The 24,891-nt window shown below is 46.4% G+C and overlaps 1 protein-coding gene across 2 annotated transcripts in view; it reads left to right on the top strand.

Moving 5' to 3' along the window:
- RNF128 (ring finger protein 128) overlaps positions 1 to 24,891 on the top strand; it is a 44,103-nt gene that overhangs the window by 829 nt on the left and 18,383 nt on the right. The window contains exon 1 of one of the 2 annotated variants that reach the window (XM_068152172.1): positions 13,201 to 13,659. The exons of the other annotated variant lie outside the window; for it this stretch is intronic. Within the exon in view, the coding sequence (XP_068008273.1) occupies positions 13,218 to 13,659 (442 nt within the window). The 5' untranslated portion in view covers positions 13,201 to 13,217. Of the gene's footprint in view, positions 1 to 13,200; positions 13,660 to 24,891 lie in introns of those variants that run through there. 2 annotated transcript variants of the gene reach the window in all.

Here is a 24,891-nt window from a genome sequence, read left to right on the forward strand (position 1 = left end):
GTGATGTAGAGAAACCCACAGAGGGTCCTCTGAAAGCACGAGGTGGGTGTCAAAGTTAGAGGACACAAATGAGCCAGCAGCACTGGTATATGCCTTGCAGATGGCAAGCCAGAACTTGCCTTTTCAATGTTTTTTCCATTTTTGTTCTTCTACATAGTTCTAATCCTTTCTGAACAGTGACTGATCTCAGCCTCTTCTGAGATTCCCTAATCCTTAATGAAAGGTTAGACAAAATTGTTATAATTGCCCGTTCTGGCCCGAATTGCTATGAGCTGTCATTAGGGGATGCTCTATTTCTTGGCATTTCTTTCTGTGTGTGTTCCTCTGGGTCAACTTGTCTAATTAGCATTTTAGCACAAAGCATGCAGCTAATTCCATGAAATACACCTTGGTGGAGCTGCACTAGGGATCCTTTGGCTCAAGTCTTGCTCATCTGACTCAGTGAGCAAACTGAGTGATTTTTAATCCAGAGATGAGGCAGCAGTTTTACTGATCAGAATCCCCATGCTGGGTCAGGTTGCCACTTCAGGAAGTTTCTAGTTGTGAAGCCCACGCTGGGAGAGTCCACTGGAGTCAGCCTTCACCAGCTGTTGGGCAGGCTGGCTCTGTCTCAGTTATGCAGCTGTAGAAACATCACAGGTACTTTATAAATACAGCCATTACAAGACTAAAACTGTGCAGTACAGCCCTGAAAGTGCAGTGGCCTGTACTGCATGGCTGGCTTTGACTCTCCTCATACGGTGTGGAGCTTAAATGTTTTACTGGAAACATGTAGCCAATAAACCAAGGCTTTTGTTCTACTTCTGGAGAAGGGATTTAGACTTCAGTGGCCTGCATGTTGATTCAAAGTCACTGGATTTTTTCATTTGGTTTTGGAATGTGCCAGCTCATGCTAACACTGAATGAATAAAGAAGTAACTGTACTGGCTTTATGTAGCTGCAAGATTGGTGCCCACTGCATTTCTTGGGCACAGTGGTGGCCTCAGCTGGCCCAAGCCGAGAGCATGGGCAGGAGCAGGCAGCCTGTTCCCCAGGAGGTAAGCTGAGGAGAATGGGATGAAACCTTGTTTAGACACACTGAGTTATCTGGGGTGTAACAGTCCCAACAGTTAGACTGGACCCCAGAGTTAAGACAATTATTAATTATCAACTCTGAAAGCAGATCCTGAATTTCCAGATGTATTTTTTTTTCTCCCCCAGAACTAGAAAGACTTTTTAAATCTTGAAAGCAGCAGATTTATCACCTGAGAGTGTGTTTCTTGACACAGGGACTCCCATCTTTCTTAATTTTACTTGATTTATTTTTTTCCCTCAAAGATAAATTGTGATTTTTACAGAGCTGGTTTCTATAGTCATCCCCTAGGACTGAACTGGACATGACCATCTACCTGGGGGCAAAGAGGGTGTATGAATCAGTACCGCAGTCACGTGTTAAACCACCGTGAGGGCAAAATACTTCGGTGAGATGAGCTCTTTGTCTAATCAGTGTAGGAGAAATATCTCTCTATATTTGTGTCCCTTAGTGCAAAGTGCAGAGCCATACCTCCCTCAGGTAATACAGGAAAAGACTGGGAGAGGGGCGGTCCCTAGCACAGTGCTTAGAGCAGAAGAGTGCTTGGACATGATGGATTTTTCTACTGCAGAGCTGTTAACAGGACTGGAGCCTGCCAATGGTGGCATTGCCCAGAGAGGAGAGCGCCATTTGGGTGGGAGACCTTTGGCAATGAGACAACCTATTGCCAGAGCAGTGAGAGAAACATCTGCCTTGCTCCTGTCATCAATCTGTAAGCTCCTGAATGAACAAGGAGCAGCAGCCTAGCCTCCAAGGTTATCAGCCAGCTCTTGGTTGGGCCAGCCCTGACATCTTTAGTCATCTGTCTGTCTTGCTCTGCTGCTGTCTCCTTGGCTGTTTATTAGGCCTTGGGGCCTTGGCTGAAGTTTCAGAGGATCATAGAATACCAGGTTGGAAGGCACTTCAAAGATCATCCTTTGATCAACCTTTCTTGGTAAAAGCAGGATCTAGACCAGATGGCCCAGCATCCTGTGCAGCCAGTCTTTCCAGTGTCCAGTGTTGGGTAAAACAATCATTGCTCCTGCTGCCCTCCTCCCTTCCTGCTGAGCTTAACAGAGAGTCAACAGAGCTCTCTAGAGAACCTCATTTTCTGTTAGAACAGTCCAATGTAGGTACTTCACATTGTAAAACACCTGCTCAGTCTTACAATAAAATAGTTTGTCCAGGGCAAAGTCCAGGTGTGCAGCAAGCATTGGTAATTTGAAGGTGCTGGGAAGGAACAAAAATTAAAAACTTCCCCCTTGGTGACTTCTCCTTTGTCCTCTACCACAGTTCCTTTTACTGGTCATCAGTTTTACCTGTTACTGGTTGTTGATTCATTGGTACACACGCACAAGATAAAACTGAGGGTTTATGATCAAAAATTGTAGTGGTCAAGAGATTAGTAAGAACTTCCTCATTCCTCTCCAGTTAAAACAAATCAGTGGTGGGAAAAGGCTCCACTTGGATCTGAAGGACTTTCTGTAGGTCTGTGTTTGTGTCTTACTCTCATGAAGCTGGCTTGATCCAGTGGTACAGAAACTTAAGTTTTTGCTAGAAGAAAACTGTATCTTTTTCAGTAGTTCCAGAACTTAGCAGATTTGCTTTGGAAAGGAAATGGAATAGGCCTCTGTATCAACATTTTTCCAGTTCCACTCCTCAAAACTTATCAAGTTTCCAGAAACTCCAGAAGTTATCAGGTGTTTGAAATGTAGCCAAATTTAAACAAGGTATTTGGGGGGCCCTTTTTTAGTGGCAAATACCAGACCACAGCTGGTAGCAGAAGAGCAGCGCTCTGCAGGCACAAAGCAGCTGTTTTGAGCAGTGCTGGCGTGGGCCCGGCGGAGGCTCTGTCCTCTTGGCACTGAGATTTTTCTTCTGTTCCTTTACAAGGGCAAATAGGAGACTGGACATAGAAGAAAAATGTGTAATAATAAAATTAAAGCACCATTATTGATGCTATTTGGATACTAGTCCAATACAGCAGCTAAGCTAAAAACATCAAGTGTCTTCTGAAAGGTTTTTCCATGGGGATTTACTAAGACCCAGTGAAAGGGACCTCTTACACTGGTTAAAGCCCACCCAAGGGTCATGAAGAGCAGTAGTCTAGCAGGATGGTTGTACAACAGGAGTAAGCTGACATCTGTTTGTCTGTACAATAGAAATAATTGGCAATACAGACAAGAATTGAGGGGGCAGGGAATAAATTGTTGTGGATCTGCATTTCTTTCCAACTTATTTCCAGGATATCCTGTAGCCTCAAAGTCTAACTTCTGTTATCTCAGAAATATTTTGAGATAGGACCTTATCAGCTCTTTGTGCAATACCTGTTATAAACTTGGGGGGTTACATGCCTGATAGTGGAGTTTGATTTTACCTTTTGTTTTGAAAGCTGATACAGAATCTTGCTCAGATTCCCCATCTTAACTAAGTTATCATTGCTCATTTATCTTCAGAGTCATTTCTGGTTTACAGCACATGTTCAGTTATCAACTGTGTTTACCATAGGAAAAGCCTGGCTCTCTGTCCTAGCTTTGAACAGCCTGGGATCTGCACAAGAGAACAAACGAACTTCCAAGAATGGCCATGCAAAGCAGATGCCATGAACTCCTCTTTTCATGTCTTCCTTGTGAAGCAAATGGCTCTAACAGCAGTCCAGATTTCTCGGTGAAGTCAGTGTTCTCGTAACATAGACTCAGTTCCTCCATTTATTGTCTGAGAAAATTGTCCAAGTGGCTTCATGTCTTTGATGCAGTGAGAGGCCCAGAGGCAGGGAGGGAGCAGCAGGAAGCACACAGCCCTTCACCAGTGGGCTGTCACTAAAAGGAGAGGCTGGGAGAGCTGGGGTGAGTCTGTCTGCAGAAGGCTTGAGAGGTTCTCATTTCTCTGTACAAATTCCTGATAGGGCCAGGGAGGGGAAATATGATGGAGCTAGACTCCTCTCAGTGGTGCCCAGTGTAAGAAGCAGAGGCAATGGGTACAAAGAAGAAATTACATAAGAAAAAACTGCTTCACCATGAGGGTGGTTGAACAGTGGTGGTTGAACAATGGCATCCTGGCCTGCATAGGAATAGTGTGGCCAGCAGGAGCAGGCAAGTATTCTGCCCCTGTACTCAGCACTGGTTAGGCCACACCTCGAGTACTGTGTCCAGTTCTGAGCCCCTCAGTTTAGGAAAGATGTTGAGTTGCTGGAGCATGTCCAGAGAAGGGCAACAAAGCTGCTGAGGGGTTTGGAGCACAGCCCTGTGAGGAGAGGCTGAGGGAGCTGGGGTTGCATAGCCTAGAGAAGAGGAGGCTCAGGGAAGACCTTATTGCTCTCTACAACTACCTGAAGGGAGGTTGTAGCCACGTGGGGGTTGGTCTCTTCTCCCAGGCAACATGTGAGAGAACAAGAGGACACAGTCTCAAGCTGCACCAGGGGAGGTTTAGGCTGGATGTTAGGAAGAAATTCTTCATAGAGAGAGTGATTGGCCATTGGAATGTGCTGCCTAGGGAGGTGGTGGAGTCACCATCACTAGAGGTGTTTAGGAAGAGACTGGATGGGGTGCTTGGTGCCATGGTTCAGTTGATTAGATGGTGTTGGATGACAGGTTGGATTCAATGATCTCAAAGGTCTTTTCCACCCTGGTTAATTCTATTCTGTTCTATTCTATTCTAATGTAATCTCCAAAGGAGGCAACCTTTTCATAGAATCATCATAGGATCATTGAATGGTTTGGGTTGAAAGGTACCTTAAAGATCATCTAGTTCCAATCCCCCTGCCAAGGGCAGGGACACCTCCCATTAGAAAGTGGAATTCCTTCCAGAAAGGCTCCCAACCAGCCATAAAAATCCTCTCAGGCTGCACTTATCTCCAGCGAGCACAGGCTGCCAGAGACCTGTGTTCAGGTTTGGGATTTTCCATAGTTCCCAGATGGAGCCAGCAAAACCCAGAACTTCACCACACTGGCATTTAATACTGTTCCTTTAGCTTCCAAGGTAATCAATGTGATGAGCACTGGGTTTATTTCAGGTGACTGCAAACTGTGACCCACTTGTTCATCCATAAGCTTGCAGACATACAGGGGGCTCAGATTTTGCTTCTGGAAAACCAGCAGAAGGTTTGTCCAGGGACTACAGCAAGGCTCTCTCATGAGCTTCTTCAGTTAGCAAAGCTCAGGAGCGGCTTTGAAAAACTTGAACTACCAGAAAAGGAAGCCAAGCTGCTGACTGACTCTTTCCCCAAAAAAGAGCAAGGTGGCCTCCTCTGTTTAACCTGCTGGAAGCAAACAGCAAAAGAAATATTTGCATCTAATCAAGTCAATCAATCTGGCTTCTAACTTGAAGTGTGGGATATATTATAGAACCTGCACAGCTTTCCTCACTGACCTCTCTTATCAGTCATGCCATTGCAGTTGAAGGTGTATTAGTTGCTAAAACCCCAAAACTGAAGAGAAATAACCTGTAATGGTAGAAGCCTGATGATTGCCTGCAGGTGTGAGTGAAATGAGCCCCAGGGGGCACTGCAGAGTGCCAGTGGTGAGGCTCAGCTCCTGGTGCCTCTTCTTCACTCTGGCACCACTATGAAACACCACAGAAGGATCAATGAAAGCCAACCAGGCAAACTGTGAACTGCCTGAGTGTAACCACCTGAGCAAGGAGCTGGATGAAAACATCTAAGAGTAAAAAGCTTGAGAAAGATCAAGTTTAAATTCTGATTTCCTGAAGCCTCCTGTGGTTTGGAGTGTGGCTCAGGCTCAGGCCAAGACTCAAGCTTGTAGCTCAACTAGATTTGAGCATTTCATGCATTGTTTCTCACAATGTTTTGTGACAGTCTCTCCTGGTGAAGCACAGAGGATGTGGTGGAGAACTTTCTCTCCAGGAGCTCAGTGTAGTGACTCACACCAGGTCATAGTTGGGTTTGGTTCCTTTTATCACCTGGGAGAATTTGAACTCATTTTCTTGCTTCCTTGAAGATCCCTTAGCTTCAGGCAATGCACATTTTGCACCACAGCACTGCAGGGCTGATCCCTGGCTCTACCCAGACCGGTGAACGTTTAGAAGCAGAACAGTAGCTGCTTGGAGTAAATAAGCTGGTTTATGAGCAGAGCACCTAACAAAGTGGTATTTTTTAGCTTGTTCTATACCTGTCCCTGTGTCCTTACATCCCCTCTGACTCCATGTGGGTAACGTTTCTTTCTTTTCCCCTTTTGTGCCCGTATGATTTCCCCTCTCATCCCATCACAAGCCTGAGAGTCTTTTTGCTTCCTTGTTCCTTGAGCTGATAAATCCAACTCACACATAGGTAGGTCTCTTCCAGTCAGGAGCTGGCAATCCAAGGACGACAGCACGTAGCTGTTGAACCTCAGGTTTCTGCATATTGAGGCCATTGGCAAAGTTCCATTGGCATTACTGAAGTTTGTCACAACTTGCATCCTAATTATGCTGTAAATGCTGAGCTCTTGCAGTTGTCTGGTCTTTAGAACCCATGTTGAGGGTGTTGCTGCCTTCAGCTCACGGTCACATAGAGTTTTCAAGACCAACTGCTAAGCTTTCCCTGTTGCGGGAAAGTGAGGGCTTTTCACACAGCTTGTGCAGATTTGATGGAGACAAAGTCAGAACTGAAACTGCACATGCTTGTACCCTGGGTGACAAAGCACCTTGGGGATGTGTTATTGATTTATGCAAGTAACTGCAATCTGTGGCCTTGTAATTTGTGCGTATGCACAAACAAGCCTAGAAAGGGCAAACATTTTGCCTTGGACTCATTTCTTCCTCAGAGGGCCAAGTATCACTATATTTTGCTCTTGAGGATGAGTTCAAGCTGCCAGTCACCTGATGATTCTCAGTTGGTCAACCATATTGCATGCATTATATGGAAAATCCCAGTTCCCAGCTGGATGGAGATTGCCCAATGCACTGCAGGGGAAGGAAACCACTGATTCAGCCCCCTGCTTGGAAACTCCACTGTCACTGAAAAAAGACCACTACTGAATCAACAGGCCTGAGCAGCATCATGCTTCAGCTCCATGTGAAACCAAAACAGACCCAAAGTACATGTTGGCTGGCAAGTCCTGGCCTTTCTTGTATGAGTTTGGAGGTTTGGGGTTTAGTTTTTCAGAGGACTTGTAGGTGCTTTTTTTGCCCAAGGCTCCTTGTCATGACCTGTGGGGAATGCTTTTATCTTTAACTTGCTTGTGTCTCTTAAGTATTGCTTATTTTTATTTATCAATCAGCTTCCTTTGAAAGGAAAGATGGAAAAGGTAATTGCATGAAATTGTGTCTGTGAAGAGAGGCAGAGTGCCTGGGAACTCTGGTCAGTGTATGAACATTCATCCCTCTTTACCTTCTGCCTCTGCTGACTGTTTTACCCTGATCCTCTGGAGTAGCAGAGGGCACATGTAGTGCTGTCAATGATTGGTCCCACTGTGCCAGAAATACAGAGAAACAGTTTGCTTCCCAGGCACCAGGGACTCCTGTGCACATCTGGCTAGCTAAGGGGAAAGTGTTTGGTGCCAGCACACAGGGTGATCTGACGCACTTTGGTTTTCCACATCCAGCGAACAGAGCTGTAGGCTGGAGTTTCCAAGCTGTGTTAGAGCTCAAAATCATAGTAAAACTTAGCAGCGACTGGCTACCTTTGTGTGTCTTCTGCATCTATGCCTGAGGATCACCTCAGATTCTCCTGGAAGCTCCTAAGACCTGCAGGCAGGAGGTAGGGAGGTGCCCAGGCTCTACATCTCCCTCGGCCTGAGCCTGTCCTCCTTGTAAAGCAGCAAAGGACTACAAGTTCTATTCTCATACCTTAATGTTTTTTCCAACTAGCTTAACAAACTTGGAGTGCTTTAGCACACACCATTGCCTACTCTGGAGCAAGTCACCTACCCAAGCCCCTTCTGTTGCTGGTTGTGGCCACGAGCTGGTTCTGGATAAGGAAATGCACCATCTGTTGTCTTTAACTTGTGATTCATGGAATTTTTTTTGTCCCATGACATTCAGTTTTGGGTTTCATTCTAGGGCACTACTTTTGATTGCTTTTTCCATTTTTATAAGTGCTTCTCCTTTCCACTTTGCTCTTCAGTGGAGAAGGCCCAGAGACAACGGTTCAGATCTATATACAGCAGTTGGAGGGTTCAGTGCTGGTCCCTTTAATGCTTGGCCCTAACAGAAGTTTCTGGTGTCCTTGTGAGCTTTCTTCCAAAGACAGAGATCCAGAGCTGGGTACTTGAATAGGGGAAAAATGCAGTTGTGAAGGACATGAACCTACAGGTCTCTCACAAGCAAGATGGCCTGAGTGATCTGGCTTGACATGAAAGAAGCAGTACTTAGTATACACCTATTTTTCTTTTATCTTGAAAAAAATATGTTTAAATATTTATTCCAGTAAGATTTATTCAAGTAAGTTAAAGCTTCAGATAATGATAGGGTCTATCCCTGTAGAAGGGAGTGACAGCATTCTCAGCATTTCACTTTATCTGATAGTCATGTCCTGCTTTTTGAACTTCTCAGAGTCTCCACCAGTAGCCAAGGGGGGGGAAAATGAAAAGCAAAATTACACAGCATTAAATTTTAAATAAGAATCTTCTAAAGTTATGAAGGTCAGCCCTGTGCCAAAAATGCCTTCATGCTCTACCTCTTTTAGATAGAATTCTGGTTCTGTGGGAGCCTATGAATGCTGCCTATCCTGTCCTTCTCACATCCGTGGTCATTAGGGGCCACAGTGCTTTGAATTTCAGGAACTCTGATACAAACCCACAAACCAACGCAGCAGAAGAGAATAGAATAGACCAGGTTGGAAGAGACCTTTGAGATCACAGTATGTTGTACTACTTTTTAATACATTGTACATTGTAGTGATAGGACTAGGGGGAATGGAATGAAGCTGGAGGTGGGGAGATTCAGGCTAGATGTGAGGAGGAGGTTCTTCCCCATGAGAGTGGTGAAACCCTGGAATGGGTTGTCCAGGGAGGTGGTCGAGGCCCCATCCCTGGAGGTGTTTAAGACCAGGCTGGATGAGGCTCTGGGCAGCCTGATCTAGTGTAGGGTGTCCCTGCCCGTGGCAGGGGGGTTGGAACTAGATGATCCTTGTGGTCCCTTCCAACCCTGAATGATACTATGATACCACATGTCACAGCCTCTACAGTGTCTGGCCTCTTTCTCCAAAACAAAATGTATTTTCTCCACATTACAAACTCTCAGCTTTTTATGAAACAGACAAACAACCCACCAACAAAACCAGCAACCAAACAAACCAACCCCAAACAACCAATCAGCAAAAATCCCTGCCTTATCAACCCTCCTCCTGCCTGGTCCTGGTGGGCTTCCTGGCAGCAGGGACTATTTCTAATTGCTGCTCAAGGCACAGCTTTTCTGTTGTGAATTGCAGGTAACTAAGGTGCAAGTCGTCAGACAAAGGATACTTTTTCAGAGAGGACTGAAGGTCACACTTTGGTGAGGCTGCAAAGCTGTTTATTAATTATCATTCTGAAAGGAAATTTAATGAGTGAAAGCCCCAAAAGTTCTGAATGTGAGATACGCAGCTTAAAATAGGTGTAACCAGCACACTGCTTTTGAAACACATTGTTTTGACTCTGCTGGGGTGTCCCACTGCACTCCCAACACTGATCCAGCCACCTCACCTGGCTCCTCTCAGTTGTGCTGCTGGAGGAGCTGCTTACTGTGCCAGGATGCACAGACTGGTGACTTCCAGTGTTTATGTAGGACAGGCTGTTGTCACCACAAGTGTGCACTTTTTTGCCCCAGCCCAAGCACTCAGCTTCATTTGCTTTTCTAGCCTGAGGAATTCCTGAACTGTGGTGAACAAGCTCTCTGTGTGCCAGCCCCCCATTGTTTTCAGGCAAGCAGAAACATTGCCTGACCAAAGAATCAGAAACTTGGTATCAAAATTATGCCATGGCAGCAAGATGTTAGCACTCACGTTCAGAGCAATTTTGTTTCTTGTTACTGCTCTTTGAGCTGCATGGTGAGAAGCTCGGGTTTAGGCTCCGTGTTAATTTTGGTGAGATCACCAAACGTGCTGTAGGCATTTTGCCACCAGGCAGTAGCTTGGACAGCATGCACATTTCCCACCAGCTGCTGAAGACCAGGGAAATTAACCACCACCACCCAAAGCAAGGCTGGGGGGGTGATGAAGAGCTGTGTCCCAGCACAGAGCTGTTGCCATGCCCTGTAGCTCTGCTCTTGGGCAGCAGAAAGAACTTCGCACCCACATACAGCTGCACCCACACCCATGATGCTGCTTTAATAGACTCACATGACAAACTCTGATGTATGGAAGCATAAGAGATTGTGGGTAAGCCTTATAGTCAAAATTCACGGAATTATAAGAAGCTGTGTAACCCAGGGAGGTTCCAATCTTTGTCTTTCATCCAATTTCATCTCAGTGAAAATGCTGGAGCAAAACATCCCTAAAGCTTTAGAGGCTGCTGTGTATTGCATAAAGTTTGGTTATATTTTCAGTGTTGTTAAGTTGTCCCCTGCACCTATAAGGAATAGGTTTCAAAACAAACCTATGCCTCTCTGACTGCTTACAGATACGCTGCTTACTATAGCTAGAGATGTTGCTCTTGTCTGCTTAGATGTGAGTGAGAAAATGTGAAGTTTAAGTTAGGACAAAAGAGTTCTCTTAGAATCATAGGATTGTTTGAATTGGAAGGCACCTTTAAAGGCCATCTAGTCCAGCCCCCTGTAGTCACCAGGGACATTTACAACCAGATCAGGTTGCTCAGAGACCCATCCAACGTGATCTGGAATGATTCCAGTGATGGGGCTTCTACTGTGTCTCTGGGCAACCTGGGCCAGTGTTTCACCACCCTCACTGCATCAAATTTCTTACTTATATCTAGTCTAAGTCTTTGCTCTTTTAGATTAAAACCATCACCTCTTGTACTGTCACAGCAGGCCCTGCTAAAAATATTGTCCCCAGCTTTCTCACAGGTCCCCTTCAAGACTGAAAGGGCACAATAAGGTGTCCTTGGAGCCTTCTCTCTTCCAGGCTGAAGAACCCCAACTCTTTCAGCCTTTTTTCACAGAAGAAGTATTCCAGCCCTCTGATCATTTTTTTGGCTCTTTCCAGCCTCAAAAATGTCTTTCTTGTGCAGAGGACTTCAGAGTTAAACACAGCATGGCAGGTGGGATCTCACAAGAGTGGAGCAGAGGGGGAGAATCACCTCCCTCGATCTGCTGCCCATGCTGCTTTGGATGCAGCCTGGGATACAAGCTAGCTTTCTGTGCTGTGAGTGTACACTGCTGGGTCATGTCCAGCTTTTCATCTATCAGCTTGGTAAACTTGGTGTGTTTAGCAATATTGATCTTTAGCAAATTGCTTCATCTGCTCTTTATTACCTGAATGAAAATGTAATGGCAGGGGTGGACACCAGTGGACTGGGTTGGTTTCAAAGCCTCTGCTTCCAGCTGTCATTCAAACCCAAGCTAGGTTTGACCATGTAATGCTCATTGTCCTGCTTTATCACTGGTCAAGTGAAGGAAAATGTGTGCCATGGATCAGAGCCTAGTTATCAGCCACATGGCTTCAGAACCAGCCAAAAGCCTGCACTGGAAATGGAGCGGTGCCAGCTCGTACCAGAAAGAGTTTAGCTCTGTGTTTACACTAATTCTGTTGGTGATTGCCCAGGCAGCAGCTGATCTTGTGCCATGTAATCAGGGCACAGGAGAAATCCTTTCTAGAGGATAGGCTCCCACCCAGAGAGCCAGCCAGCCCTCTGCGGATGTGTTTGAGCAGGTGGGGGGGGCAAGTCCTGCAGGCAAGCTGATGGCAACAGTCAGGAGAGTAGCTATTTGGAGAAGAGGAGCTTGAAATGTTGCTGTTTCCCCTACTATCTCCCTTTCTTGCCTCAGATTCCCTGGTGAGGCTCCACAGCATGTCACCCTCTTAGTTCCAGTGATTCTGCCAGCACACTGCCTGATGCAGAACAGCCTGGTACAGAACAGCCTGGAACAGAAACGTGTATGCAGCAGAGCAAGGGCACAAACTGGCTGCCCAAAACAGAGCCCCTGAAGAAACAGGGCTTTTCATTGCCCGTCACACAGACCCAATAACAATTAACTGTGCAAACACAACTAATATATAGATGAAAAAAGTGGTTTTGGTTGAAGTGGCAGGTTTATGGTGTATGTCTAATGAGAGGGAGAACAATGGCCAGTGAGTTAACCCAGTGAACACAGTACTCTATAAACCAATTTCAGGTAGAATTGATACTGTGTGTTGCTGAGTGTTCAGCAAATATTAACTCAACCGTGCGAAGCTGGCTGGGTAATGGCTGGACCCTGGGTGCTGGGGCTGCTGTGCCCAGGAACTGCTGTGCCCAGGAGCTGCTGTGGAGCTGGCCTCTTTAGGGGGTGATCAGAGGCCTGCTGGAACTCCTGGTGCTCCCTTCCTGGAAGCAATCCAAGGAGTTATCCCTTGCTCCTGAGAGGTAATGTCAGGAGGAACCATGACTTCTGACAGGACAGACAACTAGGCTGGTGAAAGGTCTGGAGAACAGGTCTTATGAGGAACAGCTGAGGAAGCTAAGAGTAACCCTATTGCTCTCTTCAACTGCCTGAAAGCAGTTTGGAGCCAGGTGGCAGTTGGTCTTTTCTCCCACACAGCTGGAAACAGGGTGAGAGGAAATTGCCTTAAATTGTGCCAGCAGAGATTTAGCTTGGATGTTAGGAAAAATGTCTTTCCCCAAAGAGTGGTCAAGCAATGGGACAAGCTGCCCAGGGAAGTGGTAGAGTCACCCTCCTTGGAGTTGTTCAGAAAATGCCTAGGCATGGCAATTCAGGACATGTGGGCATGCTGGTGTTGGGCTGACGGTTGTACTTGATGATCTGACTTCTGAAGGCTTTTCCAATCCTAATGATTCTGTAAGACCTGGGTGGGTGACCCCCTGCATCCTTCCCGGGAAGCCACACCGCGTGGTTACCTTCTTGCCCTGGGAGATGATCTGGCGAGGGGGCGTTCGCAGCTCTCGGTATCCCCTGGCCAGCTCCAGCATCGGCTGCAGCGGGGCGCAGCGGTGCCGGGGACTCCCGGTGTGACTCCCGGTGGGGTGCGGGGGGGGGGGGGGCGTGCCGCGGAGGAGGCGGCCCCGCTCCTCCCCCGTGGGCGGTGGCGGAGCCGCGGCGATTTTAGGCGGTATCGGCGAGGTCGGGCTGTGCCGTGATGTCGTCGGGGACCGCGTTGTTAGCGCTGGCCGCGCTGCTCTGCGCCGCCTCGCCGCTGGGTCCTGGTGGGGCGGCGGCGGCGGTGTGGCCAGCCTGGCTCAACGTGTCGTGGGAGGACGCGGCGGACCAGAACCGGAGCGGCTGGGAGGCGAGCGAGAGCGGCCTGTACGGGCAGGACTCGCCGTTACAGGGGGCCTCCGGTGTGCTGGTGCTGCCCGACGGCCGCGACTCCTTCAACGCCTGCAACGCGGGCACCAACTTCAGCAGGGCCCCTGCGCCCGGCAGCGGCGGCTCCCCGGGCTGGCTCGCCCTCATCCAGCGCGGTGGCGGCTGCTCCTTCGCCGACAAGATCCGTCTGGCCGCGGACCGCGGCGCCGCCGCCGCTGTCATCTACAACTACCGCGGCACCGGCAACGAGGTGCTGCCCATGTCCCACCACGGTGAGCGTCCGCTGAAAGCAGGGTCGGGGAAAGCGCATTAGCCAGAGGAGGCTCCTTACGCTGGGAATTGCCCCTGACCTCCTCCATAGGGTGCAAGAACAGAGCACATCCAGGTGATTCAGCCTTCGGTGCATAAACCCAGCTTTGGTATTTAATAAGAGGCTGCAATTCTTCAGTCTCTCCTGCACAAGAAGAGGTTCTGCCTCGACTAGCCCGTCGTGTGTACGGCGCCGCTGTTGTTGGGTTCCCTCTCATTAATGAGTAACGGCTGAGGTTGCTGCCGTGGGCTGGGGACAAGCCGGCCGCTGCCTGAGCTTGCTGGCCTGGGTGGGCTGGGCACGGGCCGCAGGTGTGTGCGGGGTGAGGGTAGGAATCGCGTCTCCAGCTTGTCTGGGTTTCTAGTATGACTAGGTATCCGCCCGGAGTTGATGGATTCTAGGGTTGTTAAAGCCTGTAATGTCTTTGGAGTAGATCTGGGGCTCTGCAATAAGCTGGCTTTCCACACAGACACTTTGCCCCTTTGTCCTGTGCTAACCAGCTCAGAAATAGAGACTCATAGTAGGTAAATTCACCAGCAAAATGCCATGTCCACTGTGAAGCAGCTAAAGCTCCTTAAAGGTTGTTTCTGTTTTGCAGAAGCTCAAGACAGGCTCTCTTCTCTCACTATAGAAAGTTTTCTACTTACCAGCAGTGTCGTTTGACTTTGTGTTTTTGCTTTGTTTCATCTTTTAAATGAAGAACCAGATTTGGCTGTATTTCAGGTTAGTGCTTACTGAGAATCAGCCCTGGGCTGAGAGCTGTGTGACTAGTAACAACAGGAGCAGGTGCCCTGTCTGTGGTGGGGCCGGGGAGCTCTGTCCAGCTCTGGGCTGTTAGACTGATGCTCGTGCACCTTGCTGGAACATTTGGGTTCTGATAAATGGCACTTTTTTGGGGGGAAGCCACATCTTCTGCGGAGCAGTAAAACTGTGAGAATGAATAGTGAGTATTACAGCTTTGACTGGTTTGAAAAATTACTATATCCTTGCAGCACCTCTTTTAGAAGGGGTAGAGAGGATTTCTGTCTTAGCCATGGCAGTTTAAGTGTTCTGGCGAGACAAGAAAGCAGTAGCTGCCTCTGGAGGTTCGTTGTGTGCAATCTTAATGAGCTGTATGACCATCTGTACTCAGCTTTAAGAATTTAAAGCATACAGTCTGGATGGGCTCTGGCCTTTCTGAGGCAGAGCTTTCTTATGTAATTAAATAATTTGCTGACCAATGTTATTGAGATCTGGCGGTTGCTGGGTGAGTTCCTGCTGCTGACAGTAGCATCCCTGCCCCAAGCCCTGTTTGCCATATGCCTGCCTAACCCTGCAGCTCTCAGAGGAGCTCCTATGGCGTTGCTGACCTGGGTAGTCGCTGTTGAATCTATTCTTGATGGGATGGTGTATGTCCTCCTGCCCCCTTCTCCATCCTGGTCACCAGGAGACGTATGGCATCTTAATCTTGCTAGAAGCTGCCTCTTGAAATAAGCCGTCTGCTCTCTGCAGGGCCTGTTTGAGAAGTTCCCTCCTTTCCTACACTGTCCTTAAGCTTTCTGCTGAGGGATTTATGTCAGAGTTGCTCTAGTTGTCCTGATTATCCTGCATGATGAGTTACAGGCTTGAGGGCATGTTGAAACTTCCCAGCTGAACTGCAGACAAACAGGACAGGGACTACTTGGAAAGACAGCTTCTGTCAAACCACTTATTTCATCTGCATGACGACTCCTTGCTGTGTCCTAGCATAATTACTGGGCTTGTTGCTTCTGTTGCTCTTGTTCTTTGTCCTTGTTTTAGACCTTTGCTTTCTCTCCTGTTCCACTCTCCCTTTACTTCCTCTCTGGGTTTGAATTATCTTTTTGTGTTATCGTGGTCATCTGAGTTGCTCTTCTCACCTCTTCCCGCAGTGATGCTCTTCATTCTGCTCACAGGCTTTGGTGGCATGCTATGCTTGAGCTGCTTCTGCCCTGTGCCCCTGCTGGGAGCCAACACTCTCCAGTCAAACTTGACAAATGCTGTAGGCTTTCAGCACAGCATGGCCAAGAGGAAGCACGCTACAAATAATCAGTCTCATTCCTTTTGCCAAGTGCAGGATACTCCTTGTATAATGATGTGCAGTGCTGTAGACTGAGCTCAAACTTGAGAGAAGAGCTTTTTATGAACTGTGTTTTGGGACTGATCTCTTCTGCTCTCCAGTGGTGCCACTGGGTGCTCTAACTCCTCTGGAAGCAGTGGTGAAGGTAGCTGTGCTCATTAAGGACAGTTTTTGTGCAACTGCAACTCCTGCCATTCCTGTAACGGCTGCAGCTGTGCGAACAGTGACTTCACAGTCTGGGTTTCCTAACTGGCTTCATTTCTGCTTTAACCGAGCCATCATATGCCACCAAGTGAAACCAAACAATGCTGAGCATTTCCTCCAAGCTGAGGCAGTGGAAGTAGCAGGAGGTGGTTTTTCAGGGCTGAGGGGGAGTTAAGCTAAGCTTTCCCATCTCTTGACATGGCTGGGATAGCATCTTCTCCCTCTTCTCAGCAGGGCATGGGAGCTGTCATCAGCCTGGCAGAGAGAGAAGGTTCCCTGTGGGTGGGCTGTGACGAAAAGTATAGCACAATATGCTTTTATTTGCAGAACTTTTATAGAAGACAAAATTATTAACAGAAGCTTTCTAAAAGTACAGTGTGTCTTTTTTTTTTTGGGGGGGGGTGGGGGTGCTGTCAGACTTGGCTCTTGCAGCAACTTTTTTGTTTGGGGACTTAAATGTGTTTATACTTGACAACAGTGCATGTCCTGGTCATCCTGCTTCCAGAGACTTTTTTTTTTCTTATCATGTTTAGTCTGATAAAGACTTTATTGCCTGGATTAGTGCTCTGTGTGGAAACCTTTTAGTGTGCCAACTTGATAAAACAAACAAACAAAAAACCCCACCAAAAAAAAACCAAACGCAAAAAGCCCCCAACCAAACCTAAAACCCCTGGTACACAGAATACCAAGGATTTAATGGAGTTCAAGGTAATATTTACTTTGTGAGTTCTATAAGCACAAAACTGTATCAAATGGCAAACTTGAGGTTTAAATAGTGTGCCTATTAAGAAGATGGTACCATTCTGTGGCAGGCTGGGCAGGGTTTCAAAGTACAGTTCTGTGTGCTTATAATTTTACCACTCTCTAATCTATATTGACCTTCTGAAAGGAGTTTGATTGGAGAAGAACAGCAGCACGTGGGGGAAAAAGCACATGATGAGTGGGTTTGTTTTAAAGGTTATTTATGATAGAACCAGGCATTTAAGTGGCTTTGGTGTCCGAGTATGGTAGCAACCATGAAAAGTGTTCTTTGGTGTTAAGTATTTCCCTAAAGCTGGTAGAGAATGATTCTTTGCAGAATTCTATTGTGATCACTGTTTAGTTGTGGTTTTTCTCTTGTTGTGTACTCTAGCTCTCAGAAGCAAATCATCTGATCTGATGCAGGCTTATTCTGGAGAAGCACAGCTTAAAATTCTGGCTAAAACAGTACCAGTGTGTCTCAGGCTAACAGGATCTGGTTCAAGTGTAAACATGCATCAGTGGAGGAAATGGAAAAGAAAGGTTAAATATACAGCCCTACCACTTAACTTGTTCTGCAGGAATTTCACTGTGATGGAGGCTAATCTCCATATGCTCAGAGGAAACAGTGCATGGCAAAAGCGTGTAATTGTGCTCTGCTCCTGCTATGTGTGAGGAGGGATCTTTAGAAACAAGCTGAAACTTTGCCATGACATTGAAAGGCTGCTGTGACCTGTAAAACCTGTCAAAGATAGAGAATGGTAATCCCCAGGCAGGCTGTGCTGACACTTTGTAAATGTTGTGTAAACAAACAGTGCACCTCTCCCGTGCAGTGAGGGGAGACGTGTTCAGGGCTGAGGTGAGGAATGAGGATGCATGGTCTAATTGATACTTGCTCTTCCATTTTCCCTGGCTATGGCTGGATGAGCCTCTGTAGATTATTTAGCACTTCCTACCCGCAGCTGCTTACTGGGAGGCAATTTAAATGGACCCACTGTGCCTGGATTATATCTGCAGTCTATAATGCCTGGAGTTCATAGCTCTTTGAGTCTGAGAAAAGCTACCTATGTGCTGCAACTTGGTTTTGTGCTCAGTTCAATTCTTCTGGCTGCTTGGTTTAGAGTGAGCTATGGCACAGCTATAGTGAGATTCAGATAACTGACTCTGGTACAGAGTCTGGCTGATGATGCTTGATATTCCACCTGCAGGGTATGGTAGGGGTGCAACAGTGAGCTGGGTTACCCACAGCACAGAGGTCTGTGAGCAAGCATGCGAGGGACACTGGGAAGCAGGGTTGAGCTTCCTCAACTGCTGGCAGCTTCTGATCCCTTGCTCTTTGGGTTTACTGGTCTGCTGAAATGTGAAAGGATGAATTAAAATCCTAAGTGACAGCTGTGGTAGCAGAGGCTTCATTGTCTGAGACATATGGCCCTAAAACAATGTTGGTGCTTGTTTGCCTCCAGTCTTGAATGTGCCAGTGAGCAAACAGTGGTCAGGCTCAGCACTCTTCCTGTTGTACTGAATGTGATCTGTTGTCTTTCTGCAGACAGATGCCTTCTGGCTTACACTGTGCTGACTTACATTGTTTTATCATTAGCTTTCTCAAACTTACTTGTTTCCATTGAGCTCATAGCTGCTACCAGTATGTTGAGAGCAAGGGATATTAGCTGCAAGCTCAATCTCCTTGAAGAGGGTGAGCATTGCATTTACTAAATGCAATTGCATTTACTAAAGTTACTGCTGAGTAACTTTACTGAAGAATTTCCATTAGGGATGTTGACCACTTTCCCTAAAGGGTTTTAGGTGCTGTTTGCTAGATTGAAAGATGATGCTTCACTCTTCCAAGTGCAACTGACCAAACAGCATGTGAAGGGAGCTGTCCTACAGGTCTCATTCATCTCGGTGCCCTTACTAAGCCTTGGCTGCTATTTTAAAGGATGATTTCATTTTCTGCATGTTCAAAGATTGGCAGCATTTACACAAGAAGGGAGAGGGAGGAAAAAAGGATGGTAATTGTTGGATTCACTTGGCAAATAGCAACTTTTAACACTACTTAAATTGAATGCTCAACCTCCACTATCCCCTGGGGACTCATGGAAACTCAGGTTATGTAAAAACGCATTTGATCTTGATGTGCTTCTGTAGACACACAGCCTGTTTGGTAAAAGCTTCCCCACGGTTTCTAATGTGAAAGTTGTCTTTATCCACAGTAACTGTTAGGTGACCAACGTGCAGGCCAAGCTCACTGAAGAGTCTCCCTAGGCAAACATGGGTGGTAGTTCCTGAGCAGCACAGTCAGGAATGAGGAGCACATGGCAGTATGTGTTTCCAGGCTGATGAGGGCATGAATTTTCCAAGACACATGCTGCTTTTGGGGCAACAAACCCACCAGTGAACAGGGAATTTCTTTTCTTCCCGTTCTGCCATCCTCACCGTGCCTCTTCTAAGGCTCTCTCTCATCTTAAAATTCCCCTCCAATGCTCCCTGCCCCCTTCACTTTTATTTTATTTGAATGTTTATTTTCTGTTTAAAGCTATGGCTATTGCTTCCTACTCCTGCCAATTCTGGTCACTTCTTTTTTTTTTCAAGTGTCTTGCTGTTGGAATGTTTACCTCTGTACTTCGTAAGATTTATATGTTGAGGAGGAAGAGATCAGGCACAGTGCCAGCTGCCAAGTAAAGCAAGCTGAAAGTAGATTTCATTAAGCTTAGGTGCTACTGTGAGCAGGAAGACAGTTCAATCAAAAAGCTGGGATCATAAGGAGCTGTTGCTTTAAATAACTGCAAAGCAGCCTGGAAGTGAGCCATTCTTTTATCTTGGTGCCAGGTAATGTTTGGGGTAGAAAGCATGCAGAGCAGAAGGGGGAGGGACAAGACTACCTACATGTCAGCTATCCAGGCTTAAATTGCTCCTGGAACTGTGACTTTAATCACCCTCCCCTCTTGCAAAGGAGAGAGCTTACTGAAGGGCAGTGGAAGCATGAGGATGACATTTCCTTGGATGGTGTCTGCAATGGAGGACGAATGCTGGCATAGGTGCTGCTCACTCAGATCTGCATTCCTCATTAGACTTGGCCCTGTGCAGGTGGATGACAGCAATCATTACAGGGTTTGTCAACATCGTGCCACGGACAAGAGCAGAGCCAACGTGCAGGCATCTGGTTTCACAGCACTTCTCTGAGGCCCTTGCCTCCAGAGCATGGTGTGGTGCCAAGACACTATGGCTTTTGTGTGCAGTGCTGGCCTTTCATCCCAGCTGATTGCATCATGGCTGTGAGGTGTGCTTGGGCTCTGTGCTCTCTGTTTATTTTCCCTTCTACTGTAACAGATAGCAGTGAACTTGTACTGGCCTGTTCAATAACCACCAGAAATCCCCTGTTTCTTATTATTTCGATCCAGTGAGATAACCCACACTCAAAAGAGAGGCAGTATTTCAAATACTCTTCTTGCATGCCTGAAGAGCCAGGTGTGCTAATCTGGTAGGAAATAGTTGGAGAGTCATCTGACAGTGCCTTTCATGTTCAAATACAGGACATGTCTTGATCTCCTACTGCCTTTTTGCTGATGTAGGAGGGACGCCAGAGGAATACTGCTAGCTGCTTTGAGGCTGAAGGAACACCTGGTGCTGGAATTCTGTCCTGAAAGCACCATATTGTAGAGATAAAAGCAAAGTTCTCACCACCACTTGACCAAGGCCAGGATTTATATTTCATCTCCCTAAACAGTCTTCAGATAGCGAGCTTGCTGTGATTAAGGAAAGCCTATCCTTTCCTTGGGATTTCCAACTCTCAAGTCTGATTTGTTTGTTTGTTCTTTTTGTATGTGAAGCAATCAAAAGCAAACCTAATTTCTTCCATTCTGCCCTTTCTGAGCATGTGTCTCACATAGTGGTCAGCTGGGGCATTCTATAGCTATAGGAAGGAGGTGCAATTGGTTTTTGCTCCTGTAGTTTGAACAGTTTGTGTGTTCTGTTCTCTGAAGACTCCTCTGCAAGACCATGCAAGCTCTTCAAAATCCTTTGTCCTGTCATAGTTTTCTGGCAGAATCTACTCAGCTGTAGCAGCATGCCTGCAGCCTCTAATCCATTAATTTCATCCCTCATTTCTCAGTCTGGTAGAGCATTCAGAGGCAAACAGTTGTCTGATGGATTTCTGTTCAATTGCTCTGTAAAACAAACATATATTTATGTACACAAAAATTCTTCATTTATCTGGACTTGATTTGCCACTGTGATATTAAGCAAATTCTAATCAGCTTGCCATGGCTAGCCTGTCAGAAACCCACTTCTGCAGATGGAAAGGTAATGTTTAACTTTCATGTACTGTACTGTTTCCTTTCCTTTCCCTTACAGCGACTTCTGTGAGACTGTTTCTCTTCAGTATTAAAACCCCATCTGAGTCCTAAGGAAAATTCAGTGTTGGTTGGGTATTAGGGAAAAATATTGTTGAAATGGCTTGCTGATGCCACTAAGACCGAGGCTGTGCATGGCTATACCCAAGTGAGGTGTTGGGCAAGCCACAGGGTGAGCTCTGCTGGTTCCTGGGAAGAGGAAGCTGTGGCTGTGCCGCAGCAGATGCGTTGGTTGGTTGGTTGCACAAGATGCTCTTTGGACAACATGAAATAATAGTGGCAAAACTCTGGGCACTTAATTTCACTCTGCTTAGAGATGATGCAAAACTTTGGACTTAGAGAAAGGGGAGAGAAGTACTGAAGCTAGAATGTTGGAGCGTGTGTGGTGTGCTAGCTTTTTCCTTGTTCTGAAATAACTGAGAATCATAGAATGGTTTGGGCTGGAGGGGAACCTTTGAAGGTGATCTGGCCCAGCTCCCTTAAAGTGAGTGAGAACATGTAGAACTACATCAGGTTGCTCAGAGCCCCGTTCAACCTGGCCTTCTACTGGGGACTTCTACCACCCCTCTGGGCAACCTGTGCCACGGTTTCACCACCTACTTCCCTACTTACATTATATGCCTTCTTTCTTAAGTCTGTTGCTTTTGTCAAATGTTTTCACAAAACTGTTGTAGCTATGTCTGCTCCCAAATAGGAAAGGGTCCTACCATGATGTTTTACAGCCTGTTCTTGCTAAATGTTGATAGAGGGGTTTGGCTTTTGCAGAGGAAAAAAGATGTAAAGAATTTCCCCCAAGTTATACCGAAACCTTTAAACTGAAATTAAAGACTCTGTTGTGAAACTGAATTTGGTTGGTTTAAAAGAAAGTTTAAACAATGCAAAATGGTTCTAGTGCCTGAATGAGTTGAGAAACCTGTTTTAGAATCATAGAATCGTTAGGGTTGGAAGGGACTTCAAGGGGTATCTAGTTCCAACCCCCCTGTTACGGGCAGGGACACCTCACACAAGATCAGGTTGCTCAGAGCCACATCCAGCCTGGCCTTAAAAACTCTAGGGATGGGGCTTCTATCACCTCTCTGGGCAGCGTGTTCCAGTGTCTCACCACCCTCAGGGTGAAGAACTTCTTCCTAACATCCAACCTGAATCTACTCATTTCTGGGTTTGCTTCATTTACCCTAGTCCTATAACTAGGACACCCTAAAAAGTCCCTCACCAGCTTTCTTGTAGCCCCCCCCTTAAGATGCTGGATAATTTTAAGTGAGGCTAGAGAAGATGGCTTGGAGCTGGAGCTGTTGAGTTGGCTTCCATGGCATGCAAAGCTGTCAAACAGCTGGAAGTTAATTATTCACTGCAGAAAGCTTTGCCAGGGCCTCACAGAGTCAGAAACACATACATGACATTTGTCAATGTCACCTCAGAGTATTGCACAGAGAAAATGTTAAATATTTCTCTTGGACTGAATTATGTTCCCTGTGGTGTTAGGTGGGATATTGAGGTAGAGGAGGGGAAGCTGTGCAGATGGCATGATTCATAACTGTAATTTTTTATTTAGGTTTTGGAGGCATGTGGTGTTTTCTGTTAGGTGCTAATATGTTAGACCTGAAAATGGGCTGCACCAGAAAGTAGTGTGCAGTTGTACAGCTGCTGCATGGTTATCAGTCTGAGCCAGTTCAGTTTTCTTGGTTATGAAACTCCAGTGGTGAGTAAGAAATGAGGGTATTACAATAAAGATGCAGTAAGTTCCAGTGCTAAAAAAGGTTTCTTTGAGGCAAAACTTGGGCTTTGGCAGTTCATTAGCTGGGAAGCTTAAATGTGGCCTTCATAACTTGAGAGGGCTTTTTTTTTCCCACATAGCAGAGCTTTAAATTCCTGGAGGTGCTCTTCTTACTCCCCTTTCCAGGCTGTGCTTCAGTTTTGTTAAATGCACCATGCACAATTCCACTAAGGTTAACATAAGGACAAAATCTTCCTTTTTTGTTTTTCCTCCTTTTTTTTCTCTAATATCTGGAAGAAAAAGTTAAGAAGTGCATGAGCAAAGTTTGACTTGAAACTGGTTGAAGGAGCAGCATGCACAAAGCCCTGCTTTTTTCCTCTTGAGCTGCCTGCTGCGAGTGGTTTCAACTTGTAGGAACCTGCACAGGAGCGTTCAGGAGGCAGGGTTTTACCATGGCAAACACACTGCTACAGCAACACCCTGCTCCTCTTGGGGAGGCTTGCTTACCAAAACTGGCTGGGAAGGGATGGTTGCTGTGAAAGCAGCAATGGGTGAAACATAGGCACTGCCCTGTTCTTGTTTGCATGCACTCATATGGCTCAACTGCAAGGCTGGAGATGCAGCACACTAAGGATAAACTTTAGTTATGGTTAAGGTAGCATTTGACTTTCATTCCAGGCAAGGAAATCTGCCTGTAACATTTACATGCATAGCTAGCAGCTGTGCTTTTGTAGAGCTTATGGGGGCCTTCCTCATGCTTCCCCAGCAGCACAGCAGACCACAGGTCAAAACCATGAGCAAGCTCAGCGTCACCATTGCAGAGTCTCTTGTGGTCAGCACTTTCACAGTATCACAGTATCACTTAGGTTGGAAAGGACCCCGAGGATCATCGAGTCCAACCTGACACCGCAGACCCCATGACTAGACCATGGCACCAAGTGCCACGTCCACGTCCTGTAAGCCTGTATGCTGTGGCTCTGGTGTCTGGGCTTTTAAGCCTTGCACTTCCACCTGGTGTGCTGGTGCAGCTCCCTTCTGAAGTTATGTTGGAAAAGCTCTAACAATAGTGAGGGTTTTTTTTGGGGGGGAGGGGGGGAACAGAGTCATGTAGACTCCAATTACTGCAAAACCTGGTGCATTCTTTAATCTCTGAATCTCCTTGACACTTTGAACTCCAGGCCACCTGGAAATTTTAGTGTAACTATGTGAAAGGGTAGACAACTTCAACAGGTCCCAACAGAGAAGTGAGAGAGCAATGCTCATTACTGCATATTAATGACAAATATTTATGGAAACCCAGTTCCCTCTTCATTTAAAAAAAGGGGGGGTGGGGTGGTGGAATGTCACTAACACCCAGAGAAACTTGTGCATAGTGTTTGTAGAAGCTGTACTTGTAATACGCCTGGGAAGAAGGTAGTTACTCTAAGCTGCTGTGGCTTCTCATCTCTTCACTTGCACAGAGGAAAGATGGGGAAAAAACAAACAACAAACCAACCAAACAAAAAAACCCCACCCAACCAAGAAAACAATGAAAAACAAAGCCAAATCTGAAACTCCCATCTCATGTGGGAATTACTTTGCAGTTTAGTTGACCCTGAGCACACTGTGACAGATCTTCTGAGTTGCTTCTGTGGGGAGAGAGCTTATGGTGATAGCTGAGCAAAATGCAGAGATGTGGAGGCATCAACACTACTCTAGCATAGATCTTTAATGCAGTTGCTGCTTTGAGGTATGCCATGAGTCACACCACACTTAGCAATGGCACACAGGGACCTACTTGTCTGGGACTTAGTCAAGTGCAGTGGCCAAAGAGCTACAGTTCTGGGTATCTTGTAAGTTGTGTATACCTAATCTGAATAGGGCAAGCAATGCTTTGCCATATGTTGTTTTGAAGCAGGTGATTTGGTTTGCCCCAAGACCTAAGCTTTGCCTTGATGTGCTTTAATGCATTAACAGACTAAAAATGACTGCTATTAAGGCATTAACTAGGTTACATTTACAGCCTGCTAAATATTGTGGGGTGATTGTTTCCCAGGACTTAAAATTTGCTTGGTTCAGACTAAATTTACCTGTAGCATGCATGAGAGTAGCACTGGATTACAGTAATCTCTT

This window comes from Melanerpes formicivorus, unplaced genomic scaffold (assembly GCF_026170545.1).
Source record: "Melanerpes formicivorus ecotype bairdi unplaced genomic scaffold, bMelFor1.0.p_v2 SCAF_22, whole genome shotgun sequence".
In the NCBI taxonomy this organism is placed as follows: domain Eukaryota; kingdom Metazoa; phylum Chordata; class Aves; order Piciformes; family Picidae; genus Melanerpes; species Melanerpes formicivorus.